The 13,793-nt window shown below is 47.5% G+C and overlaps 1 protein-coding gene across 1 annotated transcript in view; it reads left to right on the forward strand.

Moving 5' to 3' along the window:
- Ubr4 (ubiquitin protein ligase E3 component n-recognin 4) overlaps window positions 1–13,793 on the forward strand; it is a 111,757-nt gene that overhangs the window by 23,750 nt on the left and 74,214 nt on the right. Inside the window, exons 18-32 of the mRNA XM_051170919.1 lie at window positions 2,271–2,440; window positions 3,423–3,705; window positions 4,079–4,214; window positions 4,424–4,503; window positions 5,220–5,351; window positions 5,980–6,162; window positions 6,251–6,373; window positions 6,463–6,692; window positions 8,120–8,241; window positions 9,047–9,144; window positions 9,971–10,128; window positions 10,567–10,776; window positions 12,040–12,141; window positions 12,402–12,502; window positions 12,733–12,931. Of these exons, the coding sequence (XP_051026876.1) occupies window positions 2,271–2,440; window positions 3,423–3,705; window positions 4,079–4,214; window positions 4,424–4,503; window positions 5,220–5,351; window positions 5,980–6,162; window positions 6,251–6,373; window positions 6,463–6,692; window positions 8,120–8,241; window positions 9,047–9,144; window positions 9,971–10,128; window positions 10,567–10,776; window positions 12,040–12,141; window positions 12,402–12,502; window positions 12,733–12,931 (2,327 nt within the window). The remainder of the gene's footprint in view (window positions 1–2,270; window positions 2,441–3,422; window positions 3,706–4,078; window positions 4,215–4,423; window positions 4,504–5,219; window positions 5,352–5,979; window positions 6,163–6,250; window positions 6,374–6,462; window positions 6,693–8,119; window positions 8,242–9,046; window positions 9,145–9,970; window positions 10,129–10,566; window positions 10,777–12,039; window positions 12,142–12,401; window positions 12,503–12,732; window positions 12,932–13,793) is intronic.

The following is a 13,793-nucleotide window of genomic DNA, read 5'->3' on the forward strand; positions in this document are numbered from 1 at the left end:
AGAGAAAGGCATTGTGTGCTTATGTAATGTCACATGCTTTACATTTCACTTAGTCATACAGTGTCTGTTGCCAATAGTCGGCTGTAGTGGGTGTTATTGTAACCTTGTTTACACTGCTGTGTGATACATTGTGCTTACGCTGGACCGCTTGATCCATCTCCGTTTCCACTGAGGCACATTTGAACTGTACCTCATTGCATTCTAGATGCTGCTGTGTTCTTTCTTACTTGTGTTGCCTGTTATTGTGGAGGAGAGTGTTTCTTTTGGGGCTTCACTTGGAGTAGAATTGCCAGGTTACACTGTGTGAGTGTCAGCACGTCAGGCTACACAGGGTGAGCGACATCAGCACATCAGGCCACACGGCTGTTTTCACTCTACCCCCAAGATGTCAGGTCCTGTGGATTCACATCCTCTTCTCAGTGTGCTAGTATCATATTTTGGTAACTTCTTTTTATTAAGACTAGAGTTATTTTAGTTATATTAAGACTTCTCTCTAGCTATGCTTGACTTGGGACTCATGTACTTGACCTGGCCACAGACTCCTGGCAGTGATCCTGCATAAGCCTAGGACTACAGGCACATGTCACACACCCAGCTGCTAACTGTTTGGTAACGGGCAAAGTTAGTCTTCCCTAATCTTTGATTTAGACAGGGATTTCTTAGGAGATGGTTAAAAATTTGGATTCCGTGTCAGGGATGCAGCTCAGTGGTACAGCATGTGCCTAACCATGCAAGGCCCCAGCCTTGATCCCACACCACAGACTAAAGCATGATTTCCTCTGGATACCCTTTCCCTCAGTGATGTTTAATCAGGCAAATCTCCAACACTTTGACCTGAAACTATTCAAAGTTTTTCTGTTACTGTTATCTTAATGTCTGATGCTCAGAATGCTGAGGCAGGAGGATTGCAAATTTAAGGCTATCCCTGACAACATAGCGAGACTCTTAACGTCAAAAAATCCAAGCAAAACAATCATTTTAGCAGATATCAGATGCACTGTATTTTAGAGGTTTTTCAGTTTCTCTCAAAGGGATAAAATCTAGGAAGGTACTGGAAAAAGTTAAATTCTCAGAATCCCAAACTGTTTGACATATTCCTTAAATGTTTCCTTCTGTTGTTTAAAAAGATAGTTGTAGAATTTATTAATGCTTGCCTATATTGTTAAGTCAAGTGTTTTCTTTTGGCAGGAAGGAAATATGAGTAATGAAAGCAGAGTGTTCAGTGTATGGCCTGCAGCAGCTTCCCAGACTGTTTGAAGGTGGTCCTGCTGTAGCGCTCAGCTCCCTCCCCAGATCGAAGCTTACTTAGGGACGCTTCCGACTTCATAGACTTAGTCTTGTCCTGCCTAAACTTGTCCAGAGAGTAGAGACGAAATGTGTTCCTCTGGAGAACTGGAGTTAGTGAATACTGTTACCTTAGCTTGTGGGCGTTCCGCTGGAGGGCTGTGGAAAGCCATGATTGCTGCAGCCTCTCGGATGCTTTCCTACTGTGTTGAATCAAGCTGTCTACTAAGGTCAGGGAAGGTGGTCAGGCAGGTTCCCTTTCAGTATTGTCCCCTTGCAATGGATGCTATTGGAATAAACCTGCTGCCCCCATTCCATCCTGTATACGGTCTTCTGTGTCCCTTATTACTGGTGGAACATGCGACATCTACCCTGTGACTGCCTGACATGTTCATGGGAAAGCATGTGCTCTTGGGGCAGAGCTTGGCCTGGAGTGAGACAGCCCTGGAGATCTGTGTCCTTCGAGGGATACTGAATTCCAAGGAGTTGTATCATCAAGGATATCGAAGGATTTAGTTTGTCAGACTTGTGTCTTCCAAAGGCATATAGGAAATCAGACATTTGTGAGGTGTTCAATGGCACCTGCTCACTGTGTGTGTTTGCACTTAGTTCCTAGGAGGGATACTCAGCTGGGAACAAGGACAGCTCTGCTGAGGAGACATGCTGGCTTCTCACAGGCAGCAGTTCTCTACTTAGCACTGTTTTACCACTTGTCAGATATACAAGTTGTCAGCCTCCCACTGTGGGTGTTGCTTGTCTGAGGGAACTAGCCATAAAATGAAGGCTGTGCAGCCAGGTGTGGTGGCATATGCCTTTAGTCCCAGCACTCAGGAGGTGGATCTCTGTCAGTTCAGGGTCTCCAGATCTCTTCTAGACACCTACTGCCAAGTCTTTTATTATTAATTGTTTGTAAAAGGAGCGTTGGTGAATGTGTGTACCTTGTTCCGTGTCTCTCTTCTCATGCTCTGGTGTGTCCTGTCCTTCAGAGTACACTGCTGCAGCAGCTGGGAGTTGCTCCTTTCTCCGAGGGCCCTTGGCCCCTGTACATTCACCCCCAAGGCCTCTCTGTGCTTTCCCGTCTCCTGCTTATCTGGCAACATAAAGCTGGATCACAAGGTGACCCTGACGTCCCTGAATGTCTGAAAGTGTGGGACAGGTAAGACCCTGACAGCAGCTCTGAGGATGACTGAGTACTGTTTGCAGGGATTGACTGGTTGGTTGGCAGTCTGGCTATCAGAAGCTGCTGTGTGGGTTTAGGACGGGTGGAGAGGTGATGGGTTAGTTTGACAGTGTGGTCTGGGAAGAGGCTCCTCCTGTAGCCATGGGGAGGTTTGTCATTCAGAGCCTGGGTTCCAAAGATGACCAGTTTCCCGAAAGAGAAAAGGCCCGGCTGCCCTTGGTTAGTATGCTTCCCACAAGAGCTTGCCACCATTTTTGGATACATTTTAAAGAACTTGTTTCCTTGGGGGAAGCTCAGCTTAATCACCTAAATCCCCCTTAGATGGACCTGTTTTTCTGCCGGTTTTGTTTACATGGTTAGGCTTCAAAGCAGTTTGTTTCCCTAAAAGGCTTTGCTCTTCTATCCCCCAGCCCAGGATCAAATAGCTGTAATGTTGGATTTGTAAGATCATAGCCCTCTTTGAATGCCAGAGGCCCACTGTGTTCTTCATGGCAGAGTCTTGCAAGAAGGCTCCTGGGCGCTGGGTGAAGGAAGGGTGCCCTTATTAAAGCACACATCCTTTCCCTAAGCCACAGCACATGCAGACAGTTGGCTGTGCTCATTCCTTGTTGTATAAAGCTCTCTGGCAAGTTCTGATTATAGCATCCTCTTTCCTGCTCACTGCCTGGCTTAGAACTGTGTGTCTTCAGTCACGTGTCACACCATGCTTAGAGAGGCCGGAGAACAACTTGTGGAGTTGCTTCTCTCTCATCATGAGCCCTGGGGCTAAACAAGGGGTGCCAGGCTTGATGGCAAGTGCTTACCCCTGCTGAGCCATCTTGCTGGCCCACATCTGACTTTTTGGCTTCTTTGGACCAGTTTTTCTCTTCTTCACCTCGTCCTCCTTGCAGTGCTGGGTGTTATAAGCTTGGGCTTTTCTGGGGTTTTTCCGCCAGATACCTCCTCTTTTCTCTGCCAGGTTTTTGTCTACAATGAAGCAGAACGCACTGCAGGGGGTGGTGCCCAGTGAGACAGAGGACCTGAATGTGGAGCACCTGCAGCTGCTACTGCTCATCTTCCACGGCTTCTCTGAGAAGGGCCGCCGGGCCATCTTGACCATGCTTGTGCAGAGCATCCAGGAGTTGAGTGTTGATATGGAGGTTCAGATGCGCTCTGTGCCGCTGATCCTGGCCCGCCTCCTTTTGATCTTCGACTACCTGCTTCATCAGTACTCCAAAGCCCCCGTGTACCTGTTTGAGCAGGTGACGACCCACACATCTCCTTGCTCTCCTGCTGAGAGCCGGGTTCTTCGAAAGTGATAGGGTTTTTTTTATCTGTGGCTATGAAGACTTTATGGGTAGGGCTAGCTAAGCCTTTGGAATTGGCCCTTACGTTTGGCTGGAAGTGGTAATGGGAGACTTCTTGATGGTTTGTTGATTGGTGGGTGTCCTCTTATTCCCTTGTTCACTCGTTCCCTTTGATGCACTATCAAAAATTCCCCAAAAGAAATTACAAAAATGTTCAAAGTTTCATCTTTATTTGATGCTGCAAGTTTTGCTAGATATGTTATTATCCCTGGTGTGAAAAGTGTATTGGTAACTGTATATCCTTAACTCAAGTGTCTGTGTTTCAAAGGTACAACACAACCTGTTGAGCCCCCCTTTTGGTTGGGCAAGTGGATCTCAAGACAGCAGCAGCCGCCGGGCCAACATTCCCCTGTATCATGGGTTCAAGGAAGTCGAAGAAAATTGGTCCAAACATTTTTCATCAGGTCAGAAAGAAGGTTGTCAGTAACAGGGTGATGACGTACTGGTCTTTGTTGGTGGGGTTGAATCTTAGCTTGGTGACTACAGGAGGAGCTTTGGCCCCATGCCCTAGTCTCCCCCATGGGTGGTACCCCACCTGCCAGAGTTTTAGAAGAATTTTAGAAACTGACTTTCACATGCCTCACACTTGGGTGATGAACTCATCATTTTCCAGATGCAGCACCACAGCCCAGGTTCTACTGCGTCCTGTCCCCAGAGGCCTCCGAGGAGGATTTGAACCGGCTGGATTCCGTGGTACTGGGAATTTTGTTTGTTTTTGTCTTTTTTCTTTTTCTTCTTCTTTTTTTCTTTCTAATTTAAAGAGTTAGAGGCTTTCCTTATGCTATTAAACTGACTTCAAATGCCTGAGGGAAGTCGAGCAATCATCCTGCCTCAGCTTCCTGAGGAGCTGGGGTTGCAAGGTCTGCCCTGCCCTGCTCAAGATTTAAAAGCTGTTTTTACACGTGGGTCAGCCACTCAACACAGTCGGGCACTCACCACTCTGCACATGTGAGGTAGATGCTAAGTCAGGGAAGGCAACAGCTTTCTGTCATGAGGAAGTTTGGTCTGTGTTGGCATTTGAGTATCTAAAAGGAAAATATCAGAAATTTAACAAATCATTTAATGAAAGTGGTTGCTATACTCTTGTCATTCTAAAGCCTGCCGCTGTGTGCTTGTGTCGCCCTCAACTGCAGTCTGCTATAAAGGGAAACCAGTTAAGGATTAGTTGGGTTGTTTTTTACAGTCAGGAGACAAAGTGATCATGCAAGGCCAGGAGGGGAAAATGTTTTAATATGAAGAAAAAAAAAAATCTTAAAATTTTTTAAATTTTATTTCTGAGACAGGGTCTCATTGTGTAGCCCACTGGTCTGTAACTCATAGAGATCCCCCTGCCTCTGCCCCTGAGTATTGGGGACAAAAGTGTGCAATGCCATACCCAGACTTCTATTGTCTTTGTTTTCTGGTACCAGGCCTGTGAAGAAGTTCTTTTCTCCAAGCTTGTCAAGTACGATGAACTTTATACCTCGCTGACCACCCTGCTCGCAGCTGGGTCTCAGCTTGATACAGTCAGGAGGAAGGAAAATAAGAACGTGACAGCTCTGGTAAGACTGGGTACTGGGAGGGGGTGTGTGTGTGTGTGTGTGTGTGTGTTGATCATTTTACCTGAATGATCTTTTTGGGCCTGAGCTACTTACTCAGTATTTGTTTGCAAAATTGACTGGTTCTGTAGCATTTCTATGAGGTTTGAATGATTATGTCAGCTGTAATTTTCTGTTTTGGTTAAAGTTGAGAGAAATGTGACTGAATGTTGGTGGCTGCTCAAGTGTCAACTGGTGGTTCTGTCATGACAGAAGCCTCAAGATTCAGCTTTTATGGGCCTGTTAGTGTTCTAAAAGTCTCAGACTAGTTCTGACCAGTTCTGGGCTGTTTGCTAGGGGTCAGCTGACTGTGGTCCTGCCCAGCTTATGTCCTCCACTTGATTAGATGGTAAAGTGCTGGGAAGCCAGAGCTGTGTGGGAGCATTCTTGCAGTTCCTATGTGTGCAGAACAGAATAGAGCATCATGGTGTATCTGCCCATTAGGTTTAGTGCTCATGTGCTGAGATGCTGTAGAGGCCTCTCAGTTCACCGTAGGCACACAGTTCGGCTTGAAAGGGTGTCTTTGGAACGGTTGTTAAGTTAGGGAGATGTGAGCATGCCACATGCTTCCACTATTCCATTCACCCCTCAGGAGGCCTGCGCCCTGCAGTATTACTTCCTGATCCTCTGGAGAATCTTGGGAATTTTACCACCTTCAAAGACTTACATGAACCAGCTGTCCACGAACTCCCCTGAGATGAGCGAATGTGATATCTTACACACTCTGCGATGGTCGTCCCGCCTCCGGATCAGTTCCTATGTCAACTGGATAAAGGTGACACAGGGGACTTGCTTTGCACTAAACGACGCTTTGGACTTCCCGGATTTGTTTTCCTAAATACTTTTTCTTGCTGTCCACATAGGATCACCTTCTGAAGCAAGGCATGAAGCCTGAGCATGCGGGCTCGCTCATGGAGCTGACTTCCAGCAAGTGCAGCTCAGTGAAGTACGACGTTGAGGTTGTAGAGGAGTACTTTGCGCGACAGGTACGCTGCCATTCTCACTGTAACGCCAGGGCTGCCTGGCTCTACCGCAGCCTCTGTCACACCTCATTAACCTCCGGGTGTTTTTAAAGATCTCCTCATTCTGCTCCATCGACTGCACCACCGTCCTGCAGCTCCACGAGATCCCTAGTCTGCAGTCCATCTACACCCTGGATGCGGCTATCTCAAAGGTCCAGGTCTCTCTGGATGAGCACTTTTCTAAGATGGCTGCAGAGACCGATCCTCATAAGTCATCTGAGATCACCAAAAACCTCCTTCCGGCTACACTGCAACTCATTGACACCTACGCTGCTTTCACCAGGTGTGGAGGCCTGCACTCACTCTGAGGTCCTGGGGTCTCTGTCTGGACCCCTTCCTTCTGTGTGGGTTTTGCTTTTTCCCTTCGGTGCAGTGTGTGAAGGGGTGACCTTGAGGACATTTGAGTCCGCTCAGGAGTCCCAGGACATTTAATTTTTATAATTTCAGGAAGTACTTGTAGCAGTTTAGCTCTAGGCTACAGAGGAGGATAGGCATTTTTCCCAGCGCCCGCTCTCCATGGGAATGAGGCCCTTGCAGGGCTCCGGTTTCATGGACCCAGACGTAGGCGCAGTTGTTAACTCTGGGAAAGTCTCACTCAGGTAGTCCTCCTGCCTCAGCCTCCCAAGTGTGAGGTTACCGAGAGACAAATGTTCCTTAATGGGTTGGAGGCTATTTCAAAACTGTTCTCTTTCTCCAGCAAGCCTTGTAAACTACATGTCTTATAAAATCTGTTCAGCCAGTCATATTTAAAAGCTGAAAATTCATTTTCAATATATACAAACTGGAGGTTACCCACAAAGTGAGGTTTTTGGTTGTTCTGGTTTTTGTTTTTTGTTTGTTTTTTTTGTTTTTGTTTTGTTTTTTTTTTTGTTTGTTTGTTTGGTTTTTTTTTTTTTTGGTTTTTCAAGACAGGGTTTCTCTGTAGCCTTGGCTGTCCTGGACTAGAGTCGCTTTGTAGACCTGCCTAGCCTCGAACTCACAGCAATCTGGCTGCCTCTGCCTCCCAAGTGCTGGGATTAAAAGCATGCACCATCACACCTGGCTTTCTGATTGTTCTTAAACTGGAACTGGGAGAGTCTGTCTTTGGGACTGGGAAGGAAAAGGAACAGCCAGGCATGGTGGCCCACGCTTGCAATCCTGGCACTTAGGGGTAGAAACAGCAGGGCTGGTAGTTGTTTGCTTATCTATGTTTCCATCCATCCATCCATCCATCCATCCATCCATCCATCCGTGTATGTAACTATCTTACCTAGACAGTTTCTCTGTGTAGCCCTGGCTGTCCTGGAACTTACTTTATAGATCAGGCTGGCTTTGAACTTAGAGATCTATCTACATGCCTCTGCCTCCCAAGTGCTGGGATTAAAGGCATATGAAACTGTCACCTGGATTTAAAAAAAAGTGTGTGTGTGTGTGTGTGTGTGTGTGTGTGTGTGTGTGTGATGTGTGTGTTTGCCAGTCTTCCAAGAAGCAGGAAGGAGGATAGGAGTATTCAGTACCCTTTAGATTTGTTCATTACGGAGTGTTGTTTTGGGAGCTTTTCTGAGGGTGGGCTGTTCTTTGGGAAATGGTTGCCCATGAAGGGGTGGGACTGTCACTTGTCCTTAAGCAGATTGCAAGCAGAGATGCTGGCTCTTGAGCTACTCTAAGGTTAGTTCCTCCTGAGCTGGTAGGACCCGATTCCTCCAGCGTCTCCCTCCTCCTTCCCGTCAGAGCCTATCTGCTTCAGAACCTGAACGAAGAGGGATCCACCGAGAAGCCCTCCCAGGAGAAGCTTCTCGGCTTTGCAGCTGTTTTGGCAATTGGCTCTAGCAGGTGCAAGGCAAACACACTGGGTAAGTGAGCACATGTCCGCTTTACTGGAGCCACCTTGAGTGTCAGGCATCTCGAGGAACCAGAGAGTAGTTTCTCTAGTGCACTTACTGGGAAACTGAGGCTTAGGAGAAGGTCATTTGCCACAACTCCTGTGCAGACAGTGAAGCTGAAGTCTGAGCCAAGCACAGCTAGTCCCTTGGGGACAGGCCGGTTGCTCTGTGGAGTTCCTGGACTTGCAGATGCCTGCATCAGGCCTGCAATCTCTCTCCTGGCCTAGGAATCGTCTGGCAAAAAATAGGGCGGATGATCCGAGCTCTTGAGCAGGATTGGGGTTCAGCTCAGAAAGTCCCCTTTATAATTTCCAACCATCTGTGTGTCCCCAGTACCACATTTAAACACTCTAATTTTTGGAGTCTCACTTGGTGCTGCTTCACTGAGTGCTGTTCTTGTGGATTCGTGATCCCTGCCCTCGGGATTTGTCTTCTGAGGGGTGGGGAGAGGGTTCACAGTAGCACTTCCTCTGAGACTGGGGGTGGAGGCAGGCAGATTTGATGGTGATTGGAGCCTGACCTGCTAAAAAGCTTCCCTCCTTTGTTTTCAGTTGTCATCTTTACTTGTAAGATTAGAAGGTGACTGATGGAAAGCGAAAGCCTTGCCATCGCAGTTGTTAGCTGCTGCGTAATTAGCTGGTTCTTGGACCTAGTTCAGCTGCCGAAATAGCCATCTAAGCTGTCTTAGTAATGATTCTGACAGTGGGGGCCGCTTTAAGTACTCTGTCATTCCCTCTTTCTTGTGATGACTGCTCATCCTCTCTGTCGCCTCCAGGTCCAACGCTGGTGCAGAATTTACCGTCATCAGTGCAGACTGTCTGTGAGTCCTGGAATAATATCAATACCAACGAGTTCCCCAACATTGGATCCTGGGTGAGTCCCCCTGGGTTCCAGGGCAGGCATGAGCACTAAACCACGCTGTGTGTCCTTATTCTTTAGGCCTGAACTGGCTGCTGGCAGATGCTCTCACATTTCCGCTCTTGCCCACAGCTAAATCAATAGTCAGTGTGTTTGACTACGCGAGTGTTCTCATGGGGCCCCTTTGCCTAGCACTCCTTGTTACCAGAGCACAGACCACTGTATTTCTCTGAACTTGGCTGTATCACCAGGTACAGTCTGGTTAAGTGTGACATGCTGTCATGCGTTGTGCTGCATGAGCTCTCTGTGTCTCCAGCCCTGCTCTCGGCCATGGGTTGATGCAGCAGACCAGCGTTCTGGCCTGTCAGGTGCCGTGGAGTGCTTGTGTTTGTGCAGCTCAGACTACCTCTGCAGACAGATTAGTCTTTCTTTAAAGTTTGTGGGGAGCCAAGTTTGATTCAACTTCTCTTGGGTTGGCAGCTGTGGCCTATTGATAGCACCCAGAGGTGTCTCTAAGGATAGTTATGGCCCGTAATGGAGACCAGATGCATTGTAAAAGCCAGATCCTTCCTAGTCATTATAGGCAAGCAGTAGTTCTACTGTTAGTGTTCTAATCAGTTGGAGGGAGTATTGGGTGTCTTTGTATTGAGTTATTAACTTTGTTCTAAATAAACTTGGACTGCCGCATCACCTCAGCTTTGTTCGGTGGACCCTGGAGTGGAGGACACTGTTTGCAAACCTTAGTTTATCATAGGTTTTTTTTTTTTTTTTTAACTTTATATAAATGAATTCTCTCCAGTGTTGGTGGTCTGTTCATTACACCTGATTCGTTTGCTTTCAGCGCAATGCGTTTGCCAATGACACCATCCCATCGGAGAGCTACATCAGTGCTGTGCAGGCTGCTCACCTGGGGACTCTTTGTGGCCAGAGTCTGCCCCTGGCAGCTTCCCTGAAACATACTCTCCTCTCCCTGGTCAGGCTGACTGGGGATCTGATTGTGTGAGTACTAGAGCCTGGAAGCATCGCCATTCCTTGCTGGATGTGCTGTGTTGTGGCTGAAGAAGTACAGTGTAGCTGAGGCGATAGTGGCATTACTCTACAGTGTTTGCTAGAATCAAGGAGTAAGGCAGGCCAGAAGGACAGCTTGTCTTCCTGCACTTGGGTCACAGGGAGTCATATTACCTACAGAGTGGTCCAGACTCCTGACTGCTCTTCTAGAGTATTCAAGGACTGATCGCTGTTTCTTGTTTTAGTCTTTTATGCTTATTATGCAAATGTATCTTATTAATTGTTATTTTAATAGATGAATTTTTATAGGGAAATTTTTTTTTGTTTCTAACTGTCAAGGAGGGCAAAGACTAAACTAGAAGCGCCAGCCCCAGCCTTGTAGCACGTCGGGACATGTTCTCTACTTTGCTTCCACCTCATTGGCTACAGGTGGTCAGATGAGATGAACCCAGCACAGGTCATCCGGACCCTGCTACCCCTTCTTTTGGAGTCCAGCACAGAGAGTGTTGCTGAGATCAGCAGTAACTCCCTGGAACGCATCCTGGGACCTGCGGAGTCAGATGAGTTCCTGGCTCGTGTGTATGAGAAGCTGATCACAGGGTGTTACAACATTCTGGCCAACCATGCAGATCCCAACAGGTGAGCAGTTGAGAGAGAGCTGCTGCAGCTACCGCCATGTTGGTGATGACAGCTCTGTGGTACTGTGCCCTCATGTGGAAGGGTGTGAAGAAGCTTCTGTAATGACGGATTCTTAGGAGTAACTGTTGAGAGAATGGAATGTTAAATGTTCAGATTGGGAGTGAGAACAGGTTTGGTGAGGTGTGACTATCTGAACTGGGTGGCCTGGGGTAGGTTGGTGTTTGATCTGCCTCCTTAGACTGTGCTGTGGGGTGCACCATATCCTCTGGGAACTGTGCGGGGAAGGCTCAGCTACTAGCACTTAGTATCCAGTGTTGAGGACTAGGAATTACTTCAAGGGCCCTGCCTTTCTCCCTCCCTTTCTTTTCCTGGTCCTCATTAGCTCCTCTCCTGCTGTGTAGCCAGGCTGCTTTGAACTTGGGTTCCTCTTGCCTCAACCTCCAAAGACTGGCATTACCAGTGTGTGTCACCAGCCCTTTAAAACAGTATATTTTTGCATATGTGTATGTGCATGCCCACATGGATGTGGGTGTGCTTGCGGGCAGTGGGGTGGGGGTCCCCGAGGCTGACACTGGGAGTCTTGTTCATCCTCTAGTGTAATCAGTGTTATTTAGTGAGCCAGGCCCTCTCAGTTGAACCCTGAACTCAGGGTTTCAGTTTTGGCTAGTCAGCTGGGTTGCTCCTGGGGATCCTGTCTTTGCCTTCAGGTTACTGGGTGGTAATACCTACCTGGCATCAATGTGGAAGTTGGTGATCTGAATCTGGTCTTCATTCTTGTGTGTCAAATAGTTCATGCACTGAGCCTTTCCCTAGTCTTTTCTTTCTCTTTTCACACATAAGGCGCTTGAGGTGATTAGCTCTACAGAAATGATTGATTTGACCAGACTGCCCCCTCCTCTGTAGTCATGGGCTAACTGCAGCTTATCTTTTTATCCACTTTTTTATCCACTTTTTAAATCCACGCTGGTCTGGAACTTGTGATACTCCTCTTCTGCCTCCCAAGTGCTGGGATTGCAGGCACATGAACCCACAGCTGGCTTACCTCTCTTCTTTATTTTCCCTGGAAATAAGGTAGAAAAGTAAGGTTGAGGCCTTGCTGTTGTTGTATTAAACATTTAATTGAGCACATAGTGTATGTCAGTAGTTTATGCTGAACTTCGACACAACAAAACTAGATGTTTGCCTCAAGGTCTAGTTATCAACGTGTTCTTCAGAGCCTGTCCGTGAGGAGGGCTCTGAGCTGTGTGTGGTCTTGCTCCTCAGTGGGCTGGAGGAGGCCATCCTGGAGGAGTGCTTGCAGTATCTGGAAAAGCAGCTGGAGAGCAGCCAGGCCCGGAAAGCCATGGAAGAGTTCTTCTCAGATGGGTGAGCGTGGCTTTCTTTGACTCAGTGGACGCAGGGGCTCTGTGTCCCAACTCAGCTCTCTCGGGACCACTTGGGTGTCTCTCCTGGGAGGATGTGGGTTACTGCCGCCTCCTTGAGTTTGGTGCGGGGCCGTATTCCATGAGCACTTTGTATGGTTGACTCATAAGTGTCATTTCCCCTGGGATGAAGCTGTGGGCAGAAGCAGGTTCTTTTTATGTGAGACTTAATGTGCGTCTCTCGTTTCCCCTCATGCCTTTCAGTGGGGAACTTGTGCAGATCATGATGGCCACAGCCAATGAGGACCTCTCTGCTAAATTCTGTAACCGAGTCTTGAAATTCTTCACCAAACTCTTCCAGCTGAGTGAGTGACAGCTTTTGGTAATCTTCTTATGAGAACTTTGATGTCCGGGTAATACTGTGCCCGACTTCTGACTGAATTTAGCTGCAGCATGACACTGCTAACAAGTGTAGAGAATCCTTCAGAGAAAGTTGGGAAAGATGCTGAAACTCTTGAGGCCTTCCTCTTCTGGCTGTTTGCCCCTTCCTGGAGGTCCCCGTCCTCTCTGATGGAAGCCTCTTGTCCTGTTCTAGCTGAGAAGAGCCCTAACCCAAGCCTCCTTCATCTCTGTGGCTCTCTCGCCCAGCTGGCCTGCGTGGAGCCAGTGCGCTTGCAGGCCTGGCTCACCCGCATGACAACATCGCCCCCAAAGGATTCCGACCAGCTGGAGGTCATTCAGGAGAACCGGCAGCTGCTGCAGTTACTCACCACTTACATTGTTCGGGAAAACAGGTAGGCAGTCTGAGTGTGCTGTCTGTATCGCTCAGAGCTCCATAGAGCAGCTACAGCTGCCTTCCCTTGGGGCATTCCAGGTCTTTCCTGCCTGGCTCCAGAGCCTAGCGTTGCTTCTTGAGTTTTCCTGTGGAGACACTTTTGGACTGTCTAGCCTGTCAGTTGCAACCTCAGGTGTTTTGTGCTCTAGTAGTTCAAGTTCAGTTTTGAGATTGGTGTGTTTCTTTATAATACTTAATTTATAACACTAAGTAGTTTTTATTAGAGTTGCACTTTGACAATTTCATGCCTGTTTATAATGTATTCTGATTACTTACCCATGCACATTTCCTTTAAAATGTGTTGTCTGTATGTCTAATCTATCGGCAGGGTCTCTCTTTAGCCCTGCCTGTCCTGGAATTTGCTATGTAGACAGGATTGGCCTTAAACTCACACAGTACCTGCCTCTTAAAAAGATTTTGTTTATATTTCATTTTACTGTACTAGTGTGATTATGAGTGTTTGCCTGCATGATGTCTGTGTGCCACTTTGTGTTGCCTCTGGGAGCCAGAAGAGGGTGCTGGGGCCCGTGGAACAAGAGTGACAGGTGTTTGTGAGTTTCCATGTGGGTGCTGGGAATTAAACCCAGATGCTCTGCCATAGTAGCTGGTACTTTTAACTGCGGAGCCATCTGTCCAACACCTTTACGCCATCTCTTATCTTCCACTCCTGCGTCCCCTCCGAAGTCTCTTTACCATATTCATGACATTTTTGTTTTGTGACCCACTGAGTTTAACCAGGTACCTCTGTGACCATGAGTTTTGAACTAACCATTTGGAGCTTGGTGTTTTAGTGCTCTTAAAAATAAAAGACTACACTTAGA

This window comes from Acomys russatus, chromosome 29 (genome assembly GCF_903995435.1).
Source record: "Acomys russatus chromosome 29, mAcoRus1.1, whole genome shotgun sequence".
Taxonomy (NCBI): domain Eukaryota; kingdom Metazoa; phylum Chordata; class Mammalia; order Rodentia; family Muridae; genus Acomys; species Acomys russatus.